General features: G+C 44.7%; 1 protein-coding gene across 1 annotated transcript; it reads left to right on the top strand.

The window, feature by feature from the left end:
- The first annotated feature begins 13,784 nt into the window (after nt 1-13,784).
- MAP1LC3C (microtubule associated protein 1 light chain 3 gamma) lies at nt 13,785-15,632 on the top strand. The gene is made up of 4 exons (XM_072332723.1): nt 13,785-13,935; nt 14,012-14,067; nt 14,176-14,282; nt 15,091-15,632. The coding sequence occupies exons 1-4, from the start codon at nt 13,878-13,880 to the stop codon at nt 15,296-15,298; spliced, it is 429 nt and encodes a 142-aa protein (XP_072188824.1). The 5' UTR covers nt 13,785-13,877; the 3' UTR covers nt 15,299-15,632.
- Nucleotides 15,633-16,038: the final 406 nt, after the last annotated feature.

Genomic DNA, 16,038 nt, shown 5'->3' with positions numbered 1-16,038 from the left:
AGCCTCATAAGTCATAGGGAAAAAAGTAATACAGGAAAATACCACATACACGACGGGTGAAGGTGAATCTCAGATACAACGTACTGAGTTTGGTATTAGGCCTTTCACATATTCAAATAACATTTGTGTTGTGCTAAGAATTATTTGTCTGCCTTTCAAGAGTGGCAGAGCAGTTTTACAGGGATGCCCGCCAGGGATTTCTTTGCTTCCAGTAAACAAAGACCAACACTTTCTCTCCATTACTTCCCTCTGCATCTCAGAGGAGTCCAGTTAAAGAGCCTTTCCCACTATGCCATCTCTTGTTAGCTTCCAAATAAGATATTGTGTACATCAGTGGAGGGCTTTATAAATAAAAAATGATATTGCAGTAGAAGGGCAAGCAAAAATCAGGAATTAAGAATAGAAATTTGCTGTGCTTGAACAGGTAAGCGCTAAGGGAATATGCTTGCCAAACCTATTCCTAGTGCAGAGCCTCTGCTCCTGAAACAGAGCTAATTAAAAAAGTGAAAGAAGGCTTCCTAATTTATTTTTTATGTTGACAATTTATATTTACAGGAAAGTATATTGTATATGAAGCATTTACAGTGCATAAAATCTAGATTAACTTTGACAATTTCTTAAATCAAATTGTTGGTACTTTATAAATCAAAAATTAGTGACATACCATAGTACCTATGTTTCTGAATCCAGCCACAAGTAACCCTGAGGCTAAAAGCATGTGAATTACTTCCCAGACAGCCACACTCAGGGAGCTACCGATGGTTCAAAATGACACATGAAGAAAGTTCTGCCATGTAGAATTACCTCTAATTAGCCACCCAGTTACTGCTGCTGATGTTGACCCCTTCATGGAGTCACGAGCCAACATTTTGGTGTTTTATGCCACAGCAGCTCACTGTTCTACAGCTTGCCTCCAGCATAACATAGGAACTCCCCCTTTACATGTATCTAGGCATCCTTGGCTCTGTGACTGCTTTTCCTAAGGGCAACAAGTGGCCTTGGCTGCAGGGGATGAATTTGGATTTGAAGGGCCACGTTGCCTTCAGGATACATTACAAACACCACTGCATGCAAATATTCCAAGTGCAAATGAGCATCATTACTGCCTTCTGTCACAAGCTGCTGTCAGGACTTTGGTATTTCTATAGTGAAAGCTCTCACTGTGCAATGCCATGTGAAACCCCTCTTGTGATTAATCTGTCTGATGTGGTCAAATCCATGAGCAGAGTAGTAATTGTTTCAGGTGTTAATAGCCAGTCTCCAGAGTACCTTCATTCAAATGACATGTGGGAGTCATTCACAACCACCCAAGCTTTATGCTCTTTGGGTACTCAAACTACAGTGGAGTCTGTGACTGTCAGTATGAATGCACCCAGCACCTATCTGTGGGCAGCCAGGACCACATGGGCCTACTTTCTCCACTGCTGCACCTGTTTTAACACATTGTTCATTTATCTTTATTGATTTTATTGTCACTTCTGACCTTAGAAAGCTTCACCAGAAGAATACTTGATTTCTGTAGCTCCTGCAGCTGTAGGAATCATGAACCAGAAATGTGACCATTCATAGGGCTTTCATGTCTGTCTACTCCATGCAAACTGCCAGTTACTTCATAAAACCATAAAAGCTAAATTTTCTCTTTCTGTCAAAATTGCCATCTGAAGATTTAAGCGTGGGAAATCTGACCAGCGTGATCTAAACTGTGTGGCAAGCACATCTGCCTGCCTGGACAATGCTACCTGGAGCTAACAGAACTTTTCCTCCCAGCTTAGACTGGGTATAGCAGTTATCACATGCTGGCTTGTGGCCAAGCTGCTTCTCCCCCAGCTTCTCCTGCCACTGTCCCAATCCTGCTGTGCAGAAGCCTTCTGTCCTCTCCCTCAGCAGCTAGCCCCCTCACTGTTTCCCAATGTCCTCCTGCTCCAAGAATTTCTGGTGTGGCATTCAGGATAACTAAGTTCTGCTATTTAAGGTGCTGAGCTTTTTGAAACAGCCAAGGAGCATCTCTGGACCACAGCTTTGCTCACAGATTTGTGTGCATTGACAGGTGGACTGAGAAGACAGTTTGTGATGCAGGTTGGTATTCAGATGAAGATCTCTTCAGCAAGTCTAGTTCAAAGAGAGTTCCCTTTAAGGGAACTTGCTATGCATTGTAGTCAGACTGGTGATAGAAAGAATCCTAATCCCATGAGGACGCTCACTTAACCCTCCTACACCCTACCTCAAAGCAGCACACTCACCTGAGCTAGGGGGGCCAGGAGTGCTGGCCATCAGCACTGAGTCAAGACAGAAGGATGTACCTCTGATTCTGCATGGTACAGGGTGGGTACTGGGGAACGGCTCTCCCCTGGATTTTCTTATGTGGTGATCCTAGGTACAAAAATCCATTGTGAAAATGAGTAGCTGCCAGGCAGTTATAAATTTAAAAGTTGCATGACCAATATAGATACCAATGTAACATTTTTTGTCCCAAATTTGCATGTGATAAATATTAATGGAGACACTTGCTTAAAACACCACCTCACTGTTCAGTTAAGAGGCCCAGCAGAACAGAGTTGTAAGCAACAGTCACAAAGCATGGGCTCAATTATGTTTTCAACTTAAACTAAGCCCAGAGCAGCAGCTGACAACCAGTCTGAAGTTCAGAGGTGGATGGGAAAGTCCTTTAATTCTCGTTATCAGTACTTGGAAGAATGAATGAGTGTTCCCTGAAACTCACACTAATGTTATACTGTATTCTCTATGGAAATAACATTTGAAACTTGCACACTGTGTAATAAGCAAGACCTAAATGGCCTGGTGAAGGAGAAGGGTAGATCTTAGGAACTACCCAGTAATAAGATAGAATCTACTCTCGTGTAAGAAGAGAGTTAAGACAGGAAGAAAGCACGCTATCTATGGCTGTTGTTATACTTGATGTCACATTAGAAGCTCTGACCTTTTCATCTGGCCCACACACTGTACAAATCAGTGAAAGTGCCACGCTGATTTTGCTGACTTAAAACCTATTTGGGCTTTGATGGCGTAAACTCCCTTCCAAACCCAGCAGTCAGATTATTCACCTCTGGAACCATAGAACACACCCATTAAAGTCTAGTCTGACTTTCTCAGAGATTTAGGATAAAAAAAACCTAACAGTGTTAGGAGACAGGCTGGTAGTTTGAATGCAGATAATTCCCTTCTGCATTTCCCATTAACATCACTCATTATAATCAGCTGTCATAATACTTCTCTTTTGTCTATTGAAACTACAGAGGTCGAGAATCACAGACATCCCAAATTTAGATGTCTGGATCCCAGTTAGAACTGAGGACAGCCAGGAAAGTGGGCTTCTGCTAACCAGAAACATGATATTTTTCTTTTTCCCCTCAAATTTAGTTTTGGTTTGAATGAGATGAAATCTTTTTTCCCCTGCAGCCCTTCACTCTGCAGGAAGCTGCTCAGATGCTGTCTCAGATTGTCTCAGATGCTCAGATTGCAGTCTCTAAAACCTAGAATCTGCCAAACAAAGCTTGTTCCATCTGAAACTCTAAAGCTAATCTCTTCATCTGGAAGTTCTGCCTAACGAACCAGTTTTCACAGCATTAAGGAGAAATCGAGTGGATACTGGACCAGGTGTTGCACAGTAGGAGCAAGTCACATCGACAAAAATGGGAATGAGCCTATGCTAAATCTTTCATCTTATGGGAACTCCTGTAAGACATCCCATATCAGTAATATATTTCTGGCCTCTCTTTAGTGCATGTAGAGTGGCTGATCTTCCCGTGTCTGCACCCCAAAGCTCCCTCCCCCATGCTGCGCAGCCATGCAATCATCTTTTCTGCCCCTTTACACACCTTAGTGTCCTGCCCCGCACTCAGGCCAGGAACTCTTATGCCAAGATCCTCCTTTTTGAACAGTGCGAACATTTCACTCAGCATGAGAAGGCAAATGAGAAGAAAACACAAGTAATAAAACTCCCATTAAAACCATTATTAAAATATATAATTCTCTGTCAGTGGATATTCAGCCATACTATTTTTGGAGACGTAAAGGATGTTTTGTTTAATTAGCAACCCAGGTGCTCTGTGGTAAGAAAAGTTCCCCTTAATACAAGAATAAGGTTGTGCAGATTGATGACTTCCTTTGCCTGAATTCCTGTGTTAAGAAAAGTCATAAGGTTTTCATTACTCTTCTAGAGGTGCTCAGAAAGAGAACACAGACACTCACTTAACATTGCTAGTGCTGTTGAGCCTTTCAGGGCCCTCCAGGATAACCATCTCACTGGGCAACTATCTTAAATAAACCACACCTGAACATTAGGCTGCATCGCATTCATCCTGGGCAGTTTCAACTTGCATCTGACATGGTGTACTGAGTGAAAATGTCTTGATGCTATGTCTCTCACAGACAGTCATACAATCCCCTGCTAGGAAGAACTTTTACAGCCTTAATTCCTATTGTCAGCTGGGAGGAAAAAAATAAGTATGACTTGTTTCATGTTTGGAGCACAAATCAGTCTGGAGCACATTAGCATATTGTTCCTATCTTTGTAGAAGCACAGTGACCACAGGGAATAAACTTCCAGTCTCTAAATGGCCATCTGTCTATGAGCCAAACAATCAAAAGTTCCCTATTTGCTTGACAGTGCAAGGCTTTCTGTGCAGAGCCAGAGGTTAACTGAAGTTTTTGCTCCAGTCTGTCACAGTGCAGTTATGGTGTGAAAATAGTCCGTATGAAAAACTACTGCTGCTCGCTCTGCAGATGTGCTCCTTGTGTGTCTGAGTCAGAGCTGCCTATGGCATGGACACACACCACTGCCTTCCCCAGCTCCCAATTAGGAAACAAGGACCATACCTGATATGCCTGAATCAACCACTTTATCTGAAACCTGATGAACACCAGGGCATGCTGTGAAAAGGCAGCCTATTTCTTATTGCTTAATTTGATCATCTCATGCTCATCCTTACATATTTTAGTAATTTAAAAGCAAAGAAAAAATAAAAGAGATTGGGTAAGCTGACCGTATGCAGCCTTACATCTTTACTGGATGCATGAACACACTTCAGACTACTTGAACTTGCTCATTATTCAAAACTATCTGACAAAAAGTGCCCTAGCTCCTAAATTAAAAGTATATGCACGAGTCACAGCACGCAATTCTGTTTTTAAGAAATAGCCTCATAAATATCAGTTTTCTATACAGAATATTCATAGGATAGCCCCAGTTCTAAGCATAGGAAATGACGGCATCTTCTTTGCTCTCTAGATTTCAAGAGACCAGTTGTATTCCAAATCAGAAAAAAGTAGCATTTTGCTAATCCCTGCAATAAGGTATTTGACACCTTGGTTGAAAATCCCATGGGAAAGATGCTCCAAAAGCAGCCAGAGTTCCATTGTGAGGCTTAACACAAGGCAAACTTTTCCTGAAATAATTTGAAGTACTAAAACAAAGTATTTCATGGTAATGACCTGCTGCGTGGTGCCAGAGCTCTATAGGCAGCTCTCAGATGACAGTCTGGGACAGGCCACAACTGGCTAGCTGACATTTCAGTTCTGGGAAACAAAAGGAGAGCCACATAAAAGTGGCAAGGAGCCCAGTGGTAAAGATATTTTCACTGAGAGTTACCAGACTGCATGGGAGGCTCTGATGGGCATGAAAGAGGGGAGGAGCTTTCACCTGACTGCCTCCTGATGAGTAGGACTTTCCCATGTTCAGGACACCAAGACTCAGGTCACTGAAGATAACACAGGATGAAAGACTTTCAGTCAGTCAGAGGTTTGCTCCAGCACCTTCCCAGGCCAAGGGTCCCATCATCACTGAGCACCTGCCTCAGCTTCATCCATCCCACCATTTTGATTTCCTCAACCCATCCCGCCATTTTGGTTTTCTCAACACGCAAGTTTTGATTCTACTCCTATTCAGGAACTCAATCCCAAAAGCTGCTCTGCTTGATCAAAACCTTCTCTGACAAGACTTGTAAAGCTTGATTGAAGAAGAGGATCCAGACCAGGCAGTTGGCTCCATAGCTCTTCTTCTGGGAGTCCAGCTCAAGTCATTTTTGATTAGTGACTCTCTTACCCCATTCCATTTCCTGCGTGACATTAACACGATGCTAGACACTAAGTCACTGCTCTGGAAGCAGATGTTAGATCTAGTCACTTTCAGGCAGCCTGCCAGCATCCATCACCAAACCCATTTCAGAGACAACTGCTGAGAGCTGGATCAGGAAGCAGATTTCAAACCACATTACACATAAGAAACAAATACTATCCAGGAAACCGTTTTACAGGTCTAAATTATAAATCACTCCTTGGAAGACTTTTTATTTTGGAGAAGCATTTGGGGAAATGCTTCATTTGACCACAGACAGCTGACCTGTTTAATCATTATGTATCATGTACATCCATAGCAACTTGCTGAATCCACAGTGCATGTCTGACTATGAGCCTTCAGAGAGGAAAAGAAATGGCATATACCTCTCCATGTGTAAATATATACAAAAATATGTGGTGACATATTTATGTATATTTGTATGTACGCATACATGCGCTGCCTGATGTGATACTATAGCTCACTTTTCATTAAAGAAATTACAAGAACAGAATTTCTTGACTCAATACACTGGGAACATTGAAATTTCAAATATAAGAAATGTTATGTTAATAAACATTTCTTTTCAGCTGTTACAGTTACCAGTTCCATGGAGCTAATGCTACATAAGGAACAAGGCTGACTAATTTGATTGTCCACATTAAGATCATACAAATGTATGCCACAGCTGTTACAAAGCTAACTTGATTTCCCAGTTAGCTCTCAGTGATACATGCAAATACACCTCTCTATGTGTATTTCAGTTATAAAATATTCGATATATCATGATACTGCTCACAAAAATTGATATAAAGGTAAAGCTATTTGCAGGAGAAGCACCTGATGAAATTTGTAGAGATATACTGAACTAGATAGAGTATAAGTAAGGAGAACAGCTCAATGTTCAGGAAGAAAAAGGCAATGCCTCCTTCTAGAGTCTGATCACAGCCTTCTTGGAGATGTTTGGTTTGAAGGAAAAATCCCAAGCTGCAAACAGAGCTGGTTCTAAAGGTGAACACTTCTGGCTAACGAACCCCAGAGACAATGAGTCCTCTAGGCAGCAGCACAAAACATCCACAGCACCAGTGCAGAGCCAGGTGTGCCTGTGAGGGGAGAGGATTTACACTAGCAAGAAGACTACAGGGATTCTCAGTAATCTTGTATCAGTCAAACCACGTGTCAGCATTTTCATATTCAGCAAATTCACATGATTCCTGTCAAATTCTGTGCTTGCCATAGGCACATTAGCCAAGCCCTGTAACACCTCTGTTGTGCAGAAAAGTACCTGACGTGGCTCAGGGGCTTGGCTGCTCTTCCAGGACTTGTTTAAGATCACACAGTCAAGCATGTACTGGAAATAGTAATCCAAGGGGTCTCCTTATCAGATCAAGACAAAGTGACAGAGTTGAATTTGTAAAGCAGGGACTCAAATCTTTCCTTCATAATTTGAGGTGTCTTTTTTGTTGTTATTTTTTGTTTTTGTGGTGTTTGTTTGTTTGTTTTCCTGTAGTTTTGTAGTTTGGACATAAACCTTAGATGTTTCTGCTGAAAACAATTTAAAAGGACTACAAATCTTGAGAGCCATCATTTCTGAGAGCTTAATTTGGACATCTCAAACAATTCAGATTTTCACGAGGTGCAGAGCAATTTCCTGATAGAGATCCAACCTCTTCAACATGCGCCTCAAGGCGATGTGCCCAAGGAACCTGGCCTCTCCTGGAGTTGCTGTACATCACTCTCCCAGTGAGCCATTCTTTCATCACTGCTCAAAAAGACAGCGAGTCTCCTGGCTCTTCTGTCCAGTATTCCAGCAGACTTATGACAAAGCTGCCAGCTTTGCAGGGACATGCTAAGGATATTGTTAAAATCCCCTGATCTCTGTCAGCTGTAACACCCATTCTGAAGGCTGAGATAGAAGCCAGTTTCTGCATCTACAACCCAAACCCCAGTAGCTACTTTTGACACCATATGACACAGTCTTGGCAGGCTTCACAGGGAGGCCAGGAAAAGGTTGGAGGCAAAGCCATTGACATCCCATCTAAAAACAGCTCAGCCATACTTGAGGGAAAGCTTTAAAACATGGTACGCAAAGGCAAAATGGGTTGAAGAAGTTTTCTATCTTAAATGGGCAAAGCATATTTTTTAAACTCATTTTTACAGAACACGAGGAACATTATGTGGCACTGAGTTGACAGTGTTAGTGGGCATAGTGGTTGCGCTAGATAACCTTAGTGGTCTTTTCCAACCTTTGTGATTCTATGATTTTATGGCATGCTGTTTTCTCTCACCAAAGCAGAAGTGCACAGTAATATTACTAAAACCAGCAAGAAAGAATGCAAATATGCTCCCACACTGAACAGAAGACTCATTACCAGAAGAGGGAAATCATGGTCCAAAATATATTCCAAAATTCCAGCCCAAAACAGACATCAGAAAAGTCAGGTTTATTCAAACAGATGCTCACTAAATTCCAATCAGAGCAAAATTTTTAGCATTTTCCCCTTTGTTAAGATTTGCACCAGCTGTTGCTGCTATGCATGTGAAGTACCACCAGTTCTTTGTAACAGGAAAAGAGGCTCAAGCTCCCAAAAAAGCCAGTGATCTGGCAGCAGCACCCATTAACTAGTCTTGATCCACTGGAGAGCCTTGTTATCAGGAGCCCCTGAGCAGCATCATTCAGTATGCTCCTTTGCTGCTAGCCATACAGCAGCAGCAAATACACGTCATGATATTCCTCAAAGGGAAATTCATTGCCTGAAGCACTGTACTCCAAAGAAAAGCTAAGTGCCTTGACCGCATGGGGGAGTATTTCCTCCTCACAAGGAGGACCAAGAAATCTGGCTGATTCAGTTCTGTTTGTTCTGTAGATAGAAAACACGGCACACAGGTAGACTGGTGGTTTGCTTCTGTGACACAGGAGGAGAAATGGGCAGGTGAGGAGCTGCAGAAGGAAAGGAGGCAAAAGATACCCTGCATGTAGCTAGCTATGCTGAGGAAGGCTCTCTTAAAAACCATTATACTGGCTGGCTGTGCCTGACCACTTCAGGGCTTTCCAAACCTCTCTTGACTCAAATATTCTATTTTCACATATAGACAGCCTTCACAAAAACATTTATTTAATACAACTACACACAAACCTTCACAGGCAACAAATAAGCCATGGTTTTACCAGCTCACATTTTTCCCTTGAACATCACACTGCAATGTTTCTTCCTGTTCAGCTAGGCTGCTTAAATTAATAAATCTCTGTCCTTATAATGCTGCATAATTTGCATTTAAGCTCTTAGCCTACATTTACCCGTTCTGAGCCTTCTGCACATAACTCCTCAGCCTCTCACTTGATATATCAACTTGTATTCAGGACCATTAATGCTGGACAGAATTTATAACCAGGGCAATGCTTCGTTTGTCATCCAAGCTGTGCTGCACTGGGATTAACACTTACATGCTGACTGACAAAGCAATGCTAATCTCACTTTATGGGGTACCAGGATGCCTTTTGCCACGTAACATGGAGTGAATCATTTCCAGAGGAGCACAAATACCTTCTAAATCAATCCATGTTTTTCCATTTATTGAGTTTTTCTCTCAACTGACTCTGAACCCTGGGCTTGTACCCAGGCACAGAGTGCACTGCAGAGGCTTCCAAAGCAGGAATGCCACGTGGTTGCAGACAGGGACTTCAGCTGAATGTTCTCAGCAGCTGGCAAATACTGGCCAGAGCCTCTTGGCATTTGCATATGCTGCTCAGGCTGGCAGCAGAGCATCCCAGTCCTCTGATCAGCACAGGCAGCTCTCAGTCTTCAGCTCCACAGCAGATCTTATATGCACCTGAAAGCAGTGCTGCAGTTCCTGCAGATGCCTGCTTGTGTTTTGTGCCTTACAACACATCTGAGGATACAAAAGCACTTGCAGAAGGGAGGAGGAGATTCCAATAAAGTGATGCAGAAGCCTCAGCATCTTTTACACTTATATGTGTTGTTGCTACAGAGCTTAGAATAACCAACCCATAACCACAGTGGATCACAGCTAACGTCATCCAAACTCTCATACACGCTACAGAAATATAATTTGGAACTTCTGCTTCAGGGCAGGAAAGGAGGAGCATTCACAAAGCCCAAAGAGAATCCCCCATTGGGAGACGTATTTGGCACTTCCCACCAGGGCGAGACTAAGTTACAGATCCATTGCATTGCAATTGGACGCACATGCACAACCACACTTGACAGGCTGATATGTGATTGCAAGCCTGCCTTTGTGATGTGCAAGGGCTGAGCACTGTCTGAAGCAGTTTGTACCTGCTCAAGCAGTCTGTGACTTTATATTTCTTTATTCTTATTGCAGGAGCTATTGGAAAGCTTAGGAAATGTGATTTTTAACATGCAGAATTCAACTGCCTGGGGGGATCTGGCCAGAGATGTTATAGCTTTTTAGAGTTTTTCATGCAGTCACACAAAGGCTCAGTGGTTGCCTGCTTGATCTATTTTATTTCCCCCTTTCTTTTTGTTGAATTTCCAAAGAAGCAGATTGGTCCCGTGCTGTGATGATCTTAATCTTTGTGTGCTCCAAGACTATAGAAGCAGTTGTCTGCTGTACTGTAGTCTTCCCCTTGAAACTGTGTTCAAACTATTGTACACATTTTTTGCACCTCAGGTTTTTGCAGCTGCTGAAATTCTTTCTGCCTCATTTTATCTTGTTTGGGAAATTCAGATTTCAAGTTCTTCAGAGCAGGCTTCTCTTTTTCTGATCTGCTTTTTGGAACAAGTTGCCCAGAGATATGGTGGATGCCCTATGCATGGAGACATCCAAGGCCAGGCTGGATGGGGTTCTGAGCAACCTGAAGTAGCTGTAGATGTTCCTGTTCATTGCAGGGGAGTTGGACTAGATGGCTTTTTAAGGGTCCCTTCCAACTAAAGCAGTTCTACAGTTAAGAACAGTTTGGGGAAATGTGCTTTCTCTAATTCATCAGGCTTTTCTCTAATGCAGATAAAGATCTTTCTCAGAGCAACACCAGCACGAGTAGAACAGCAGTCTAAAAGCAAGGATTTACATTAGAGCCCATTCATCACCCTCATCCTGAATCTCTGAAACACAATGAAGACAACAAGATACACCAAAACATCAGGATGAGAAAGTTCAAGAATCAAGGAAAGTAGTGAATCTCCTGAAAGTATAACACAATCTGGCAGGCAAAACAGTTACATTTTTGGACAGGTAACTCACAAAGACTAGAGAGTCCATGGCAGAAAGTCATCTCACTTGGACAGGAAGCAAAGCCTGCAGGCACTTGCTTAGTCATTGACTGACTCGCTGCTCCCCTCCAGCAGTACCACTGCAGAGCTCAGCAACACTTTCAGGACAAACCAAACTTTCTCCTTTCCTGGGAAGTTTCTACTAGCTCACCTCAGGCTACTGCAGTTCTGTCTATCACGGGAGATCCTTTGTGACCACCGAAACAAAAACTACGGACCCCCTGTACGCTCTTATGCAGGGGAAACAATTCCCTGCCTGAAGCACCTTAATACTTTGACAGAGGTTTTTAATGTCTTTAGCTAGAATGAAACAAGGCAAAGAACACGCTCCTTCTTTGCATAATTTAAGCTAACTTCTTCTGAACCAGACTCCATTAATAAGTAGGTCAGTGAGGTTGGGATCAATTCATTAGAGACAATGGATAGATCAACATTCAATTATACAGCTACAACCTGGAAAAGGCTATAAATATGGCAGTGACACAGGATTAGATTATAAAGGCCAACCTTTTTCATTAAGGTCCATGAACTTACAGGACTCCCATCAGTGCAGTCTTCAGGCATGCAAGCAGGCAAAGAAAGAATAACAGTTACCTTTCTTCCTTGTGCTTCAGTGCGGCGCTCTGAGAACTCCATTCACTGTGCAGAAGTGCTTCACTAGTTCAATAATTGTGTGCAAGTGAGAAAAACTTCCAAGGGAAAGGAGAGAAAAAAGATCACATTCCACATTCAAGTCTGAATCTGGATAATTTGATGCTAGTGTAAGCACAGGTGCTATGCAGACGCACAGATGACCTCCCATGCTCTCTGTCTCCAGTTGATGTAATGCAGGGCACCTGCTAACTGTGCTCACTTTTAGCTGCAGTAGAAATTAGAGACACAACCGAGAATCTCATTAGAAAGTCTGTTCTTCAGTTCTCTCTCTTGTCAGGTGCTCAGTTTTCTGTCAAACAGCTGCCTGTGAAGGCTATCATCCCTCTGGAAACAAGGCACTTGGTGGTTGTATGGAACCAAGCCCAGGTGCTCCACATGCATCTCTGATTGGAGCCCAGGAGCTCTGTTGCTCAGTTGGGGAGGCCTACTTTGGGGATGGGCCCCTTGGGGAGCTGTGGTAGGTTTGGGTGCTGTCAACACAGCTCCCCTCCCAAGTCTGAGGCTCAGCAGCTCCTCAGAGCAACACACCCTGTCCTCTCTACATACTTCAGTTCGTTGTGCCATCTGGGGAGCTGTGATGTGATGGAAACCTGCACTTCCAGGTGAGGAGTTGACAGCTCAGCAGTGCTCCTGACCTCAGCCCTGTGTGGTACACTCTGGAAGGCAGCTGGAAATCAGGACAACTGCACATGCATTTCAGTAAAGATGCTCCTTCTCATAGTGACCTGCTGGTCACTGTTTCACTAGGGCATGTTCAGTATTACACAACACTTCTAACAAAGACTTTGAAGCTACAAACCTAATTCTACTTTTTAAATGAGAGCTGAGGTTCTCCTTCAATCGGAAAACTTCAAGAGCAGAGAATTGAGTCTTGCAGAACACACTGCAAGACTGACAGTAAGAGTATGCACAGTGACAGTCATTGATTTTGTCTCAGAACAGCAGCTGAGACCACCACCTGCAGACCTTCACTCACAGATTTCAGCAGCTCCCAGTTGCCTTTGGCATGACAGATGGAATAGATCGGGCATGTCCAATCTGCAGCCCATGGGCCACGTGCCCAACCCAGACCATGCTGTGGCCACCCTGTGCCATCGTGACGGCAGCACATGCCCACTGAGCAGCCCGGTCTGGCCCTGGATGTGCACCCATCTCTCAGCAACAAGCAAACATCGATATACAGTTAGCACTGTCTGGGCTGAAACCAGGGCACAGGGAGCATGCAGTGCGGTGATAACTCGAGTTATGCAAATAATTTCATGCATTTTGGATGCAAAAAGGTAGAAATGAACTCTTCCAGTATGTGGAAAATGGCACCCGCCGACATTCATTGATGCTTGCTGAATGCTGATGGAGACTGAAGAGTGGATGTGAGCGCAGTGAGGAGGTGGTGGTGCATTTCAGCAGTGCTAACAGTGGGTCACCTCCACAGGGGCAGATTTTTACGAGCGCAACATGCAGGTTCTTATTCACCATCGGTGAAAACGCAGCTAGTGGTGTGACTACGTTGAAGAATAGTGTTTCATAGCTGAGAACATGCCCCAGGAAGCAGTGTTAGTGCACTCTTTGAATACGCTGCAGTTTCTGTGGAAATAAATTGGAGGCATTCCTTTTGGTACAAAGCATGTACGCGCAGCCAGAGGGAATTCCTCTTCACTCCGCAAGGCTGGGCACCTCTGGGATGGATGCTGGAATGGATACTTCCAAGGCAACAACCCAATGCGAAGCAGGCAGCCCGCCCGCCACACGCCGCCCCTGGGAGCGGGCCGCACGCCGTGAGGGGCGGGCCGCCACGGGAGGGCCGGGGCCGGCCGCGGCCGCACCTCTATTCCGCGGGGCGGCGCCGGGCCGGCCCATAAGAGGCGCGGCGCGGGGTGGCGGTGTCCTCAGGCGGCGGGATGCAGGCGGGTCCCGGGATGCAGGCGGTGCGGCCCTTCAAGCTGCGCAAGAGTCTGGGTATGGCGATGGGACGGGGCGGCGGGACGGGGCGGCGGGCGGCACGCGCGTAACGGTTGTGCTCTCTCCCGCGCAGCCACCCGGCGGGAGGAGGTGGCCGGCATCAGGGCCAAGTTCCCCACAAAGATCCCGGTAATTCGTTGCTCCGCGGGCGGAGGCTCCCGGCTTCTGCCTTGAGTATTTTGGAAGGAGGGGAACAGAACGTCGCTGGGGCTTCTAAGTGACTCTAATTAAAAACAGGTAATCGTTGAGAGGTACCAGAAGGAGAAATACCTTCCCCTGTTGGACAAAACCAAATTTCTCGTCCCCGAGGAGCTGACCATGACGCAGTTCATCACCATCATCAGGTAGGGGCCGCGCAATGCCGCTTCCCGGTACCACCCGCGCCTGGCACGGGGCGTGAGAGGGACCTGTGGCGGCCTTCCCCTGCGAGAGCTGACGGGGAAGGAGCTCGGGGCTCCCGAGGTCCCTCTTCCCCCTCACTGCCAGATGAGGGCGGCGCGAGGCTGCTGCTCTGCTCTGCTCCCGTTCTGCCTGCTGAAGGTGGTTCTGGGCTGTGCTCTGCATCTGGCTGCTGCCGCCCTGCTGCTCCTGTTGCGCCTACAGGTTGCCCAAACCTGTGGTATCTCCATCCCAGGTGTTCTTTTCAAATACACTGGCAAAGAAGTCTCCTATAGGGGGGCATTCTGTGCAGGAGTGCTGGGGAACTGTAAGGCTTTCAGTGACAAAAAGTGTGTAGAAGCCATCTTTCCAGTTATTAACTGGAAAGTATTAAGTAGAAGATACTTTTGTCAGCCAGTCTTCATGTGTAAAGTCTCCAGGTGAGACTGTTCTGAAGGCGGGCAGGCCTTATGTTTAACAGGCTGTGCTGAAATTCCCTATTATAGCTGTACTTCTTGGGAATGGGCAGCCCCAAGCTCAGGCTCAGTAGCAGCTATGGTCCTGCAGCTTAAGCCTTTCCCTGGAGCAAGCCTCCTGTTTCTGAGTACAGTTAACTTTCTGATGGAGATATCAAACTAAGCAATGTCTTTGTGCGTAAACTATGTACAAGAACTGTTGCAACTATTCTGCTTAATGTATTTTATAGACTAAGGTTGAAACCTTCTTAATTTTGCTAATGCTTGGTCCTTTATTTCCTTTTCCCTCTTCAATCAGAAGCAGGATGGCTCTGACTGCTACGCAAGCTTTCTACCTGCTGGTGAACAACAAGAGCTTAGCCAGTATGTCTTTGACCATGGCAGAGGTGTACAGGGACTACAAGGATGAAGATGGCTTTGTGTACATGACATATGCTTCCCAGGAGATGTTCGGATGCTGCTCACTCACCTTAGGGAAAACTATGGAATGCCACCATAAAACCTAATGCTGGGGTCTATATGCTGCAGCTAAGCCACTGTGCTATGAATCATGCCTGTGACATGAGACTCGGAGATGCTCCCTCCAGTATGAGCTCTTGAGCTCTGTACTGCGGAGTTATGACCCAAAAGCTGGCAGGACCAGCTCAAGGCAGAGATGGTGGTACACTTTTCCATGGATGATAATTTAGATGTATATTTTTATACTTGGGAGGCACTGTGGGGTTTTTCTTTTGTTTTTGTTTTGGAACTACACCTCCACTTCTTTTTGCAATGCCGATCTTGTGATGTAACTGCTTTTTAAGGTGTTGCTTAAGAATAAAATAAAGAAGCTTTTTAAGTACTAGGTTCAATGTCAGTTTTAATTTGGGGGAAGACTCTCTGGGAAAAGGTCCTAGGAATAATTCTGGATTCTGGGCTCAAAGCTAGAATGGAGTTGTTGCAATGGAGTGTTGCTTGCACAGCCACTCATTCAGTTTTACAATGAGATAACAAAACTCAAGTCTGCTCATGCAGCAGTAGACTCATACCTACAAACAGTGAAGTACCTGGAGTAGCAGGGTTGCATCAGTGCTAGAATAGGGGTCAGTGTTCAGGAATCTGTTCTTTCTATTGAATTCTGCTAGTCTGGTCTCTAGGCAAGCCAGTCATCTCCTTCACCTACAGGCACCTGCACAGCTCTTCTGCTGAGGGACTTCAGTGAGCCTTGCCTCAAGTGTGGGTGTTTGTGCTGTACCGTACAGAGGTA

This window comes from Excalfactoria chinensis, chromosome 3 (assembly GCF_039878825.1).
Source record: "Excalfactoria chinensis isolate bCotChi1 chromosome 3, bCotChi1.hap2, whole genome shotgun sequence".
Classification (NCBI taxonomy): Eukaryota; Metazoa; Chordata; class Aves; order Galliformes; family Phasianidae; genus Excalfactoria; species Excalfactoria chinensis.
This window is presented reverse-complemented; position numbering and strand designations above follow the sequence as displayed.